Source organism: Oxyura jamaicensis, chromosome 33, assembly GCF_011077185.1.
Source record: "Oxyura jamaicensis isolate SHBP4307 breed ruddy duck chromosome 33, BPBGC_Ojam_1.0, whole genome shotgun sequence".
NCBI classification, from domain to species: domain Eukaryota; kingdom Metazoa; phylum Chordata; class Aves; order Anseriformes; family Anatidae; genus Oxyura; species Oxyura jamaicensis.
Genome location: NC_048924.1, coordinates 475084 through 488871, shown reverse-complemented (window position 1 = coordinate 488871; position 13788 = coordinate 475084). Strand labels below are relative to the sequence as shown.

Here is a 13788-nt window from a genome sequence, read left to right as displayed (position 1 = left end):
TGTTTGTGCGGTGGGGTCCCCCCCCCAACCCTCCCTGGCTGCCAGGCTTGCGCGGCGTCCTGGGGTGCTGCGGGAGCTCGGAGTTCAGCCTGCTGAAACCCTGCCGAGTCTGCAGGGAGCTCGGCGCTTTGCGGTTGATGTTGCTTTTTCCTGGCTAGCTCTTCCGCAGCGCCTGATACAAAACACACGTTTGCCTCTGAAAAAGCAGCAGCAGGATGATTTTGACAAGCCGAGCGGCTGGGGTACGCCTTTGGCTGGTTCGGCAGCAATTTCTTACTTCCTCTCTTGTTTTTTTTGTCCTCCTTTCCTACTCAGAACCCGAGAAGACCGACACCAAGGGCTGCAGTCGGGCGTCGTGACAAGAAGCTGCTTTTCAGAGGAAGGAGCCGTGGTGCTCTGCTGGCCTGTCAGCACGATTCTGACAACTCCAGACCCCGATTGCCCTCGCAGCTGGGATTTTGCCGTCCCAAACCAGATCCCTGCCGCTTCCCGCGCTGAAACGAGGCGGCGCGTGAATTGCAACTGCCAGCGCCGGTACTCGAGGGCGAGGACTCTTTCTTTTTTTTCTTCTTTCCCCCCCTCCTGTGTAGCTGGACGTTAGAGCAAACACGCCGAGATGTCTAAAAAGCAAAATCCAAAAGGTAAGATGCGTGCGGCCGCGGTGCAATCAAACGTCAATACACAGCACGATTGATTGCAGAGCTATCAATTAGGGAAGGGGTTAATTGCTCGTGCAACGCTCCTTTCCGGGCTGCGAATGTCACTTGACAGCTTATTGTCACCGTCTCGGTGACACGGTACAACCTGTTGGGTTTGGTGACATTTCTAGCAGCGTTTCAGTTGTCCAGCTGGACAGTTCTGATTCCGTCAGCGGCTCCGTAACGTTCACGTTGCCGCGCTTCCGCTGTCAGAAAGCGGGAGAAAAAGATGCTCCGCGGCCGAAGAGTTGCGGAGCCAAACTTAATATTTTTCTCCCCTCCTCCCTGGGGTCCCCAGCGGTGGCGGTGCGAGGCTTCCCCTCTCCGGCTACGGTGTTGCCGGGGGGCCCTCGACTGTGCCAGGAACCTGGGTAAGAAGCAGGGGACACGATTCCAGCCAGAGTGATTCCGTCCGCCCCTCGGAGGTGGGCGCGGAAGGGCAGCGAGCGCGTTTCCGAGGAGCTTTGTCCTCAGCGGCCTTCCTTTGCCGCTGGCACGTTAAGCGGCGAAGCCGCGCTCGCCTCGAGGAGCTTATTCCAGCGAGGGATCTCAGCTGCCACACGTGAAGCGTTAATTCCAGAGCGTGCGGGGAGGGGGGCGGGGAGGGGTGGAGGGGTTACGAGTTTCTTTTTTATTCGAGCCGACTGCTAATTAATAATTTAAGGCGCACGGGTTTGACAATTCATGTCCTCCGCCTCAAGAGAGGAGCTTTTGTTCTCTCTAGATTTCTTTTCTCCGAGCAGCTTTGGCGTAGAAGTGGTGGCTACCTGAGGAGCCCTGCTGTCCTCTGACAGCTAGACCCGGGCATGATTTGAAGCAATTAGCAGCAGTTATGGAAATGACTGCACAGGGTAATTCTCGAACGGTTTTTAAAATGCCGTGGCCGTGCTTTTTGGAAGCTTCGGCACAAGTCACAACGAAATGAAGCCTTTTTCCCGGCTGCTGGACGTGGAGCCCGGCAGCTGCTGGTGCTGAGCACGCGGGGAGAGAAAAACGCGCCTTGGCGGGCGGAGAGGGCTCTGGGAGGCTGCTGGGGAGGGACAGGGAGAGCTGCTGCCGCGTCGGGCCTGGCTTTTGGGTGCTCCTTCGCCGCTCACGGTGTCAGCGTGGTGCAGGGGTGTTTCCCAGCCCTCCGGGAGGGACTGGGCTTGACCGGGTGAGGAACGCCTCTTCGGCTTCTGTTTTTTTTTCTGAAGGCGAAGCAAAAGCCTTGTGCTGCGTGACGGAGGGCCAGAGAGAGGCGTTGAGAGGTGCAGACCGAGGGAGAGCCGTGCTAAATAACGCAGCATCAGGAGCCCACCTGCTGCTGCTGCTTAGAAGAGCCCCGGATCTTTGTGAACATCTCAACTCATCAGAAGGGAAAGCGGTTCAATCTGCAGACCAGGCGTGTCGTCAGCCCCGCGCGCGCACCTCTGTGTAGCTCTGCCCCCCTGGGCTGTGCCGGATGGCTCCTTTCAGCCCTCAGCCACTCGGTAAGGGGTGGTTTAGAAATCCAGAGGGCAGGTAGTCCCCCGTGATGCCAGAGCAAATATTCTTCCGGAGTCTAGAAGCTTTGTTGGCTTACCGCTGTCGGAGCCATCCTCGGTTCCCAGAGCTTCTCTTCCTCCCCCCCCCCAGTGCCAAGCGAGCGCGTTCCCTCTCATCCCCCTTCCGACTCGATTAATTGATTTGAGTGAAAGCAGCACCAGGCTCGGGAATGACTGCTGACCCCGGGATACAAAGCAATCACATAAATCTCGTTTCCGGACATCAGCCCGCAGCTGTAGGCGTGCCGGGTGCCTGAACCGAACGGCGCTCGGGCTCCTGCTCATCTGGATGCATCACGGAGCCGTTTCCATGGATGAGAAATTGCCCTGCGTGAGTTTTGGAAAGGGGAAAGGTCTCTGGTATCAGTCGCCGGCGAGGGAGGGTTTCAGCGGGGAGCCTGCACAGCGGAGCGAGAAGTTTCCTTTTAATCTCCCCCTTTGTTTACCAGCGCGGCGCTCGAGGAGGAGAAGCTGTTTGGCGGAAGCCGGCTGCGCGCCGTTTGCTCAGCCCGTGCCTGGAGGACTCTGTGGGAGAACCCACGGAGCCGGAGATGGCCCCGCGCCGCTTGGGGTCATGCAGGGAACACGCGGAGCCGAACGTGGAGCGCGTTCTGTAACCCGAGAAATCCGATCCCAGCTTGTGAGGGGCTGATGCCGGGAGCCGGCGGGGGCTCTGGCTGCATCCCTCCGTCTCCAGGTCCAATTTGATTTTCCATCCCCGGCGTGCGGACGGGAGCCAGGTGGGGCAGGGCAATGCCGGGAGGCTCAGCGCCGTGGCTCCGTCCTGCTTTGCCACCTCTGCTCCCCACAACTGCCTGTGCTTGCCTTGCCTTACTGCTCCTGTGCTGAAACAGAGGCGCTGCCTGGCCTCGTGCTCGGAGAGCTGCCCCACGGCGAGTTCAGCCTATTGCAGGCGAGCTTTGCTTTAATTGCTTGCTCCATTTTCCCCCTCTTCCAAGCCATCGGGCGCCTGTGGCCCTGCGCGTGGGATGCAGCCTGCGTTGGCGCCTCGTGTCTGTCCTGCTTCTGCTGGGCTCGGACCTCTGGCAGCCTCAACCTGCTCACCTCAGGGGGAGATCTCGGGGTTGCAGGTCCCCCCTGTGGCCCCGTGCATCTTTTTTTTTCTGAACTGAAACCTGGTTGGAACCGTTCGCTTTCCTGTGTCAGGTTTGGACTTCAAAGGCTGCGTGCCGTGCTTGGGCCCTTCAGATCCATCTGAAAAAATACGCGGGGTTCCTTGCCTAGCAAAACCCTGTCGCGCAGCTGCCACCTCCTTGGGCGCTGAAATAGCTTCCGCGGCAGCTGATGGAGGCACCGAGCCCTGGTTTTTGAATGGGCCCCGGCAGCGAGCGATGACGGAGGTTGAGCAAGGGGAGCTCATCGGCCGAGTGCAGCCCCTTGGGTAGCTTCGTGTGTTTTGGTGGCAGGGAAGGCTCGCGGGTGCGCATGGTGTTGGTGGTGTTCGTTCTCCTGGATCATAAGGACAGGCAGAGGTAGCTGTCAAGTCCTGCAGGAGACCTCGTTTTCCTTTTGTTCCGCGTCCCTGTAAGCCACGGCGTTAATTTCTGCTCGGCAGGTGCTGGTGCGCTCTCAGTTTTGCTAAATCACGGCGGTGGTTCAGAATATTTTTTTCCGACGTCGATGAAACGGCGGCAGCAGCACGGAGGGATCCCCAGGAGACCTGCGGGTGTTGATTCCCCCCCCCCCCCCGGGTTAGTACTTACTGCCCTCAAATTCACGGGGAGGGGGCTTAGCGTTGGCACTGCTGCCGCCTGTTAGCAGGAGCTGCTCCACGCAAACAAATCGTGGGGCGCGGTGACGGCATTGGTAAGGCGAACGGGACGCTGCGGGCGGTCAAACGTGAGCTGTGGTGCTCCAAGCGCAACGCCTGGGGCCTGGGAGCAGCGGAACCACAAACAGCTCCCACGGAGGCGATCTTTTATGCAGCGCTTCTTGCGGAAGTCCTGATTTACCCGTGGTCCTGGGTCCTTCCGCCTGCGGTTACACCTGAAAGAGGGAGTGAAGGCGTTCTGCCTCTCCCTGACCAGGAGGATGCGTTAATTCCTGTCCTGTCCCCCCTCACCCCCCCCCGCAGCACTGGGCACAGCCGTCTCACAGTCCCTGCGGTCGGAGCGGAGCTGCTTGGCGCGGGCAGCGCCGTGCCTTCGTGTTCCGTGTCAGCGCCGTGCCCGGTAGAGCCGGCGTGGCCACCGCCGACCCGAGAAGCCGCAGCCCCCGTAAATGTTTCCCAGTTTAACCGAATCTCGGCTGCGCTCCAGGCAGCGATGCCGAGGCTCCGTGAGCCCGGCAGCGCTCAGAGCGGGGCTTTCGGTGCTGCCGTAGCGAGGAGGCATCGGGGGTCACCGCGCTTGGCGAGTGTCTGCCCCAGGCTGTTCCGATAGCTGGCTGCCACGAAGCTGAGCGCGCGTTTGTGAGGTTGTCGTTCTGATTCTTGCACGTGCTTCGTACAGGAAGGACTAATTAGGGGAGTTACAGGAGGAGCAGGCTGAAATAAGCCGGCGGCGCGATATTCGGTAGGGTGGATTCTTCCTGGTACCCTCGGTGTTTATATTGAGGAGAGAAACAATTAGCCCGATAAATGGCAACGAAATACAACAGCCAAAGATCTGGGATGAACGACCTCTTGCCACCCCGTCCTCCTGGAGGATACAGCTGGGAACCCAGAAGCGATGAAGGCCGTTAGCGTCGCCTCCGGGGTTTATCGCATCAAATCACCGGGGCAGCACCGCGTGGTGCCGGCTTCGCTGAGCGCAGCTCGGCCCGCGCGGCCGAGTGCCTCGTCATGTCAGGAACGTCGGGCACAGTCAGAGCCCTGGCAGCACGGGGGGGGGCTTTCTGTCCCCGCTCAGATGTTAATTCCCCAAATCCCGGAGTCACCGGTGGCAGCCAGGCTCGCGTCCGCGAGGACGTGAGCGCTTTAAATTCCGCCCGCTCTTGCAAGGAGCCGCTACCACGAGAGACCCGAGCGCCAGCAGCCCTTTTAACGATGCCTGGGAGCGCTCCTGGGCAATATCAAATGTATCCCGCGTAGTCTCCGTTGCATCATTTTTGCATGATAACCGTTTTAACACCAGGAGGACTCGGGCCGTGGCGGAGCGACGGGGAGCTGGAGAGGCAGCTGGGAGCGCGACGCTGACAGGTCCGGTGCCCTGTAAGACCAAGCGCGAGTAGAGCTGTGGGAGGGGTGGGATGGAGCGGCTGAGAATGTGCTGCACGGGGGAGCCAAACTTCATCTTCCCTGGCACCTGGGTCCTCGGTGGCCGCTCTGCGAGGAGAACTCTGGAAAAAAAAAGATTGCAAATTCTCACTCAGCGATGGGCATCTGAAGGCCATTTACAAGATTAAGCTGCGAAGTTGGGAGCTCAAACTTCGGTGAGCTCCGGGAACTTGAGAAAATCTTGCTCGTGGGGCTGCAACGGGTAAGGATGGAGCGGGGAAGAATTTAACCATTCATCTGTAGCCTTAATAAGAGCCTGACCTTTCCATCATGTTCACAATTCTGTCACTGTATTTGGAGGCATCGCAGTTTAAATGCTACATCAATGTCTGGGAACCGCGGAAGTCAATGGTGTGTCTCAACGCCGCGTACGAGTTATTTAGAGGAGGTGAGGGAAGGAACGTGAATCAGCAGCTGGGAATAGCGGCTGGGCTACAGCACAGGGCAGTGACCGGGCAGGCTGCCCTGTCCCCGCCGGTGGCCGTGTCCCCGGGCAGTCCCCGGAGCTGCCAAGCGGTGGCACCTGCAGGAACCTGGCTGAGGAGCTCGGCGGGAGGACCCCTGGCCTTGTGCTCGTGGCTCGAGCTGGTGCCCTCGTAGGAAATCTGCCCTCGGTGCTGCGCGTGCACGGGAAGTCCCTGGAAAGGGCTTTAGGGGCTCGGAGCAGGAGGTGAGGGTGCTGGGGTGCCCGCCCGCGACCTGCTTTGTCCCTTTTCTGCAGCAAACCTGAAATCTGGGCTGCGCGGACCTTTGGCAGCAAGATCAAGCGTGGGGCTGTGATTCCAGCCCCTCGTGGCAATCTCTCGCGGCGGGGCCCGCGGATTTCTGCGACCTTTGCTCGCTGACAGGGAGCAGACCCGTTGGCGATGGCTGTCTCAGTTATGGGTCTCTTTTGGAAAATAAGCATTACCTTGGAGATGGGAGCTGGCGGGGAGCGCAAGCTGCTGAATCTTTCAAGCCATTTATCAGGCTGCTTGCCATTTGTATCTCCAGGTGGAGGAAATTGGTGAGCGCGCTGCTCGAAGGCGCTCGCGCTGAGGCTGTCATTAACTCTCTATCACTGGGCTCAGTAAAAGATTAATACAGGAACGGGAGGGTGGAACCCGTCGGCTCAGAGAGGTTCTGTTGCGGGCCAGCCCTGCTGGGGCTTGCGTTTGTTGGTTCGCGGCTCTGATCCGTGGGTGGCTTCAGGGTTTTATTGGCTTCTTGAGGTCAGCGGGGCGTTGGCACGCTGGGTTCAGCCGGGACTAGTTCGCAGCACCCCAGCTGGCGAAACGGAACCTGGTCCTTGAGCGAGGCTGGGACGGCACGGCTGGTTACCCTCCGGTAATGGGATCGGCCCGCGGACGCCGTGCGTTTGTAGGATTTCGGTGTCCTCCTTGGCAAGGCAGCCAGCCGGGGCTGACCTGGCTTCATCTCCCTCCCAACGCCTCCTGGTGCCTGTTGTTCAGAAGACAGCCTCCCTCTCCTTTGTCTTCACAGATCCGTCTGGGTTTATTTTTGATGTGCAGTCCAACACTGTGATGGCCCAAGGAGGAACCTTTGAAAACATGAAGGAGAAGGTAAATGTGTCTTCTGAGACTTTAACTCGCCGCGTGCTGTGGAAGAGCTCGTGAACGCTGTATCTTCATCTGCTCTGGGAGGTGAAGGATGTTTCTGTCTGGGAGCTAACTGCAGTTCTGTCAAAAGCAAAATTTTATTCAGGCTAAATCGTCCCGGCACATTAAAGTTTTATAAGGAAGTCATCAGTTAAGGGTCGCAGGCCGCTTGCGGAAGCGTTGCTGTAGGCACGAGGCGGGGGAAAGCGGATGGTTTACGTGTCGCCTCTTTCCCTCCCTCTAGATCAGCGCGGTGCGTGCCATCGTCCCCAACAGGAGCAACAACGAGATCGTCCTCGTGCTGCAGCACTTCGACAACTGCGTGGACAGAACGGTGCAGGCCTTCATGGAAGGTAACCGCAGCGGGTTTCTTGGCTGGGTTTGTGGCCTTGTGACTCGGACCTGCCCTGTCTGGGGACCTTTTTGGGAAGCTCGTGCCCTGTCTGTGGACCTTTTTTGGGTGCTCGTGCAGCTGGGGCTGTGTGTAAGTGCCCCGGCCGGCAGGGAGCTCTCAGAGCTTCCCAGCACTCCCAATTACAGGCTCCGCACACAAGGCGAGCGGCAGCCTGTTCTCTTCCCAATTTCTGGGGGTATTTTTCCATCCGGGGGTCAAGGCAGAGAGAAGTACTCAGTAGCTTGTTAGATAATGGGTGTTAGGTACACGGAAACTCTTGCTCATGTGTGCAAAACCAGGTGTGTCTCCAGCTTCCGTAGCTGCTGTCTGTACTTTGTGCTGGGTTAGATGGGTTTCCTGACCCTGCCGGTGATGCTGCCCATCGCTTTGCTGCTCTCGTTGCTGTGCTGACCATCGCAGACAGCCGCGCTTTGCCCCTGGCCCACGGAACGCGTGGCGGCTTTGGGCATCCTGAGCCAGGGTCCGTGGCAGAGAAAGCCAGCGGGTGTCTGACCCTGAGCTCAGAACGTGCTCCGGCAGGGCTCTGAACACCCAAAGCTGTGCTGCGCCACGGCTGAGGCGAGGATGTTTGTCTGGAAACAGCCGGCCCTGTGTTCTAAGGGTGTAGTCCTGTTCGGGCCAGAGCAAAAACGAAACCGATCCTTTTGTTACGTCAGCTGAGAGAACTGAAACTGCTGGGCGTAGGAAGTGGCGCCAGGTGTGGAGGTGCTTCCACGTGAAAGAGCTGGAAGCAGGTGCCTTGTCCACTGCTCACCTCTGTGTTTTGTTTTAGGGAATGCCAGTGAAGTACTGAAAGAATGGACTGTAACAGGCAAAAAAAAGGTAATGCCTTTCAATATACTTTACGAAGGTATTTATCTCCTCTTCTCTTTTTTTTTTGAGGATGAGGGAGAGCATAAATTCAGACTGCAGAGAACGGTAGGCATTCCTCATAATTTCAGTGAGAAAAGAAAGCAAAGAGCGAACGCGTGTATTGATGGTAGCAGAGCAGGCTCCCCGAGACGATCGCTAGGTTATCAGGTGCCTCGCTATTCAGGGCGATGATTTACACGGTCACTTCAGTGCAAGTTGTAAACATCATCGTCTCACCGCATTTGCATTCAATTTAGTTGTCAGGCACACGGTGGTGGGTGCAGCAGCGGAAAAAAAGGCTTCCAGACGTAGTGCCCTAGCGATAGCTTTTATTCTGCTGACCCTCCACAGGACCCCTAATCCGCGCTCCCAGCCCCGCGCTGAAGTAAATCTTTCTCAGGTCCCTTTATTTCAACAGAGCTCTGTAATTCACTGTTCGGATAGTCGTGCAGTTCCATTTTTCATCGGTAACCTTTGGAGCTGAACAGTTGCATTTAATGCTGAGGTCTGTGGAAGTATATTTCTGTGTCATGAAGCTTCCTCGCCTGTTCTGCCTAGTTCTGTGCTCAGAGCCCTGTGAAACGGTTAAATAAAGGTTTGCAGAGTTCCAGGACTTGATATTATAATGTCTAAATCCACCAGGGCAAGAATAAAATCATAATTATTCAGAAGGGCTCCTTTGAATTCTTGAAAAGCACCAGAATGAAACAGGGAGTAAAAACTGCGACTGAACAGCCACGTGCTGGGAAACGAGGGAATTTTTGTCAGAGCGAGGTCTGGAATAAAAGAAAGTTCTGCCTGGCTGCCGCAGAAAGCCCTGGGAGCTCCCCCCGAGCGGCGCGGGGCTGCTGCGGGTTGCGGCCCCAAAGCTCTCCCGCTGCCCCTCGGTTACGCAGCCTTGGTCTCGTTGGCGCGCCGCCAGAGAGGGCAGATAACGCGTTCGTGTCGCATTAATGCCCCCGTATCTGTCCTCATTGTGGAATAAATCCCTCCGACTGTTAATAGGATCAACAGCCAGGCTGGCTGAAAAAGCACTTAATTCAGCTACTTTCAGCCAGTAAGCATAAGCTTAATTTTCCCTTTAGGAATTAAGCTTACTGTTTTCTACCCCCCCCTCTTTGTGGCGCGGGTGCCTAATCCTCAGAACAAGAAGAAGAAAACCAAACCGAAACCGCAAGCCGAGTCGAGCCCTGGCCTCGCAGACCCCGGGAAATTGGTGCCCACTGAAGAGGAGCCGTCGGCGGACTCGGAGCAGGGTGGAATTAACGGTTACCATGTGAACGGCTGCGCCCACGACACCGAGTCCGTGGACTCGCTCAGCGAAGGTCTGGATGCGCTTTCAATTGATGCCAGGGAGCTAGAGGATTGCGAGCCTGCCGCGCCAGCCATGCCTGATAGAACAGGTTAGTCTCTGTAGGGTGTCGCAGGAGACGGGCACCGAGCGTTTAAAGAGCAGAGCGCTGCCTCTTGCCTTTTGGGTTCCTTTGTTTCGGGTCAGCCCTGGGTACCGAGCTCTTTGGGCGGCTCTTCAGGAGCGAGCAGCTCGCCTTGATTTCTGCTCGTTGTCGTAAAGAGGCGGTCAGGGCTCTGCTGTCCTCCTCGCGTTCCCCTGTAAACGAGTGTGCTTTTCTACAGCAGTGCCTGAGCTAGAGAATGGAATAGCAGGCTTTGACACAAAATCGCTCACCATGCATCCTTCCCAGAGCCCTTCATCTCTTAGACAGCGGCCTGAGCAGAGGAGCGCTAACAGGTCTCTGTCCAGATCCACGGCGAGCAACTCGGCTCCTGCCTGCCTGCCCGGAGCGCGGCTGGACGACGTTCCCGTATCGCCCGCCAACAAGAAGCTCGGTAAGGCCCTGGGGGGCTGCGCCCGCTCCGGTGCCGCGGCAGGTTGCTGCTGGCCGAATTCTCGCCTCCTCTTCCGCCGTGTCGCTGGCAGCCAGCGGGGAGGCGTGCTGGACTTTGATTTTAATGCGAGCTAACATACCTCTTATTATCTGGCCGCTAACTCGCGCTCTTCTCCTCTTCTCCCCTACGCACAGTGGGGAATCGTGACAGCAGTTTAGATGTAGTGCCCGGAGCAGCAGCCCCATGTGTGTGAGAAGCAGGGGAGGAGGCGGCCAGTCGCGCTGCATACGTTTAGCCCATTCTTCTGCGTGCTCCCTCACCGAGCCTTTAGCTCGTTTCTCATCTTCTGTGAGAATCTGTTGAAAGGCCAGAAGTTTGGTCCAGCCCTGTTACAAGAAGTGACAGCCTCCTGCCACCACGTTATTTTTTTCTTTTGAGTGCTTCTCTCCACAGCTGAGTTCTTACAATAACAAGGGGGGACAGGAAGGACCTCAGAGACCCCCGGCTGTGATCGCAGTCGTTATACTTAGCGCGGTGGCGGTGCTTCACCTTGGTGCCGCACGCCAAAGCTGTAACGAGCAGTTGTTAACGGAGCTTGGCAGGGGGCAACCGCGCTCCGGCAAGCTGCGGAGGGCTCGGGCAAGGTGCTGCGCCCTGATGGCGAGCTGGGATGCAGAGACTAACCCTGGCAGCAGAGCGCCAATCCTCTCATCTCCTGGGCTGAGGAAATAACCTGTACAGGTTTAATTTTAGCTCCCGAGATACTTCTCTTCCCCGAGCGAGCAGCCGTTTCGTATCGCTCAGTGATGCCGTGTGCCGGTCTTGGGAGCGGAATTCGCTTCCCTTGCTTCCTGTCCCTACCACACCTGAGAAAAATCTCAATTTTTTTCAGACAGGATCTTCTGTGAACTATTTTAGTCACGATTGCAATGGCGGGCGTCCTGCGAGCAGGAGCGCGCAGCAAAAGTTTATCATAACCTTACATTCCCCGTTACCCAACACCCGATTCCTCATGGCCGAGTACTACAGGTTCACAACCTACTCTGCGCTTCCATGCCGTACATGTACATTTTTATTTGACCAACCCGTTAATTTCTCCTTTTCCTTTTACTTTTTCCTCCTCCTCTCGTGACTAGAGGGCCCGTGGTTTTTGTTTTCACTGATTTCGTGCTGCTCATCCTGTTGTTCTTAGCTGTCCTCCTTATTTTGGGACAGTGGGACCTTCCCCTTATCTGCTGAACATAACTCCCCACTGCTCTGCCACACAATCACTGTTGGATACGCAAGGTTAGTGGAATTTTCCACTGCAAAAACACCTTCTATTGCAAAACCACAACTTTGTGTTTCTCACACGCAGAAGCGACTCGGAGATGCTTTAAGTGCGGCGATAGGACAAGGAGTAATGGCTTTAAATCAAAAGAGGGTAGGCTCAGGTTAGGTATAAGGAGGAAATTCTGTGATTCTTGTCATGTATTTGAAAATGATGAGGGACATCTCTGCCCGTAGAAGGAAATTCCACAAGCTCTGGAAAATCTTTACCCAGTAGGAAAATCCCTAGGGCTGCCCCAGCTGAGCCTAGTGCCTTTGTGCCGGGGAAGGACATTTTTAAAACCAAGCAGTGCACGGCGTTAAAACAAGAGGGAAAGCCATCTCCTGATTTATCCCTGGTGGGAGGATTTAGCAGGATGATTGACACGGCTGCTTGAGCTCTCTCTGTCTCTCGGTAGGTTCTAATATTGAAAAATCAGTGAAGGATCTCCAGCGCTGCACCGTTTCACTGGCTCGGTACCGGGTTGTGGTGAAAGAGGAAATGGATGCTTCCATTAAGAAGATGAAGCAGGTCTTTGCTGAACTGCAGAGTAGGTAAGTAAAATGTAGGAACGGGTCCAGATGTTGAGGATGAAGATCAATGAGTTTGGAATAAGACTTCAGCTTTCCAGGCAGCCTAATGGCATGCTGGTGTTGGCCCTGCCGGCCGAGCGCCGTTCTTCAGCGTCTGAGAGCTCAGCACGTTGTAAAGAATAAGCTGGAGGCTAAAGTCCTGTGCTCTGCAATTTTCAGAAGCCTTCTTTGCAGGCAGCTTTGCCGGGGCTGTGTTGGAGCTGTCATCCCCCTCATGCAGCGAGAGGTTAAAAAACCTTCGAGGCTTCGGTGTGTCCGTCCGGGTCTGTGACGATCTTTGGCGCCGCTTTTGTACGGGAGTGAACCTGGCACCATAAAGCCATTTTAGACACGGATAAGACAAGGAACTCTGCAGATAACCACTGTCTGCTAGGTGCTGGAAGGAGAGGTGTTGGGAGCAAAGAGTGCAGCAGTTTGCGTCTTTTCAAAGCAAACATTTCTGTTTGACGTCTTCAAGTCAGGGTTCAATATAACATGGAAGAGCAGGATCCTTCCGAAGGCTTAAATACACACGGAGGATCATTCTGTAGAGCACTGCTCCTCCTTTTTGAAACCAAGCTTTTAATACTGGGCATGATGTTCCCTGCGCGTGTAATCAGGTCTTTTTAATGAACGTTTTCATTGTTTTGGGTAAGTGCTTTAGGATGATATTCCAAAAGTCCTAACGTCAGATGCACTTGCTGTCCTGGCTGAGTCTATTAGGGAGAAGTCATTCTTGGTTACACAAACACGATTGCTTTTGGTAGAGAAATATTCATCAGAAACTGCACAGGGAGTTCTCCTTGCCTGAAGTGAGTAATATTTGACAAGGAACTAAAATGCTGCGATCACGCCGAAGGATTCAAGTAGAGACTTGGCAGACGTGCAAACCCGTGTCAAAAGCGATCTGTGTCTGTAAACTCTGTGGCCTCAGAGGCAAGAGTATTTAGTGGTAGGGATGTAAAGAATTCTGAAGCCCTTTGGCGAACTTGGTTGTTCAGCCTGGGCTTTTTTTCCTCGTGCCTGTACTTGTGTTGAACTTTGCTACCAGGAAGTGCTCTCCTGGAGCGGAATGCTGCCCTGCATTTAAATTCAGCGTGTGCTAAAAATAGTGACAGAGAGTGTTTCTGGAAGACTTTTGAACTCAACAAAAGAGGCTAGAGCGAGAGGGAGAGGCGGGGTTGGTGGGGTCTGCGTGCCCTCACCCGTGTTTCGATGCTTTCTAACATTTGTGGTCTCAGAACCGACTTGGACGAGGAGCTCCCGGCCCCTCTCGTGTTCAGGAAAAGCTGTAGCAGGAGGGGATTTTCCCTGCTGATGGCTGAGAGATTTGTGGCCCTAACTCAGGTGTGTTCATGTTCATATCAGACCCTGCTTTGTTAGTGGCTACCGAGTCACGACTGAGGCAGATTCAATATTACCACCGCACGCGGTGGGTTTTGTTAGGTTTTGTCTGCCTCCCTACCTCACAACGTCTCTAAAAACCTCCCTTGCTTCGGAAAATGTCATTCCTCTGGTTACCGTGCCCGGGTCTGTATAAGCAATCCCTCGCCCTTTGGCTTTGCGTTATCACCTCTAGAAGGCTTGCTTCACGTTCCGCGAGGTTAAAGACCCAAGTCCAGTCCCGCGGCGCTGCCCCGATAAGCCGGGGCGGGCGAAGCAGGACACGGGGTTCCGGGAGCTGGCCTGGCACGGGGCCACCGGGAGCCTTCACCCCTGGCACGGGGCCACC

General features: G+C 55.9%; 1 protein-coding gene across 2 annotated transcripts in view; it reads left to right on the top strand.

Annotated features, from left to right (window-relative positions):
• The first annotated feature begins 313 nt into the window (after window positions 1-313).
• The window catches only part of SPATS2 (spermatogenesis associated serine rich 2), a 20997-nt gene continuing 7522 nt past the window's right edge, over window positions 314-13788 (top strand). Inside the window, exons 1-7 of one of the 2 annotated variants that reach the window (XM_035308889.1) lie at window positions 314-641; window positions 6945-7024; window positions 7305-7413; window positions 8248-8297; window positions 9472-9730; window positions 9966-10175; window positions 11903-12038. In XM_035308889.1, coding sequence (XP_035164780.1) covers window positions 617-641; window positions 6945-7024; window positions 7305-7413; window positions 8248-8297; window positions 9472-9730; window positions 9966-10175; window positions 11903-12038 — 869 coding nt within the window. In that variant the 5' untranslated portion in view covers window positions 314-616. Of the gene's footprint in view, window positions 642-6944; window positions 7025-7304; window positions 7414-8247; window positions 8298-9471; window positions 9731-9962; window positions 10176-11902; window positions 12039-13788 lie in introns of both variants that reach the window. The other variant, XM_035308888.1, reaches the window with a different exon arrangement.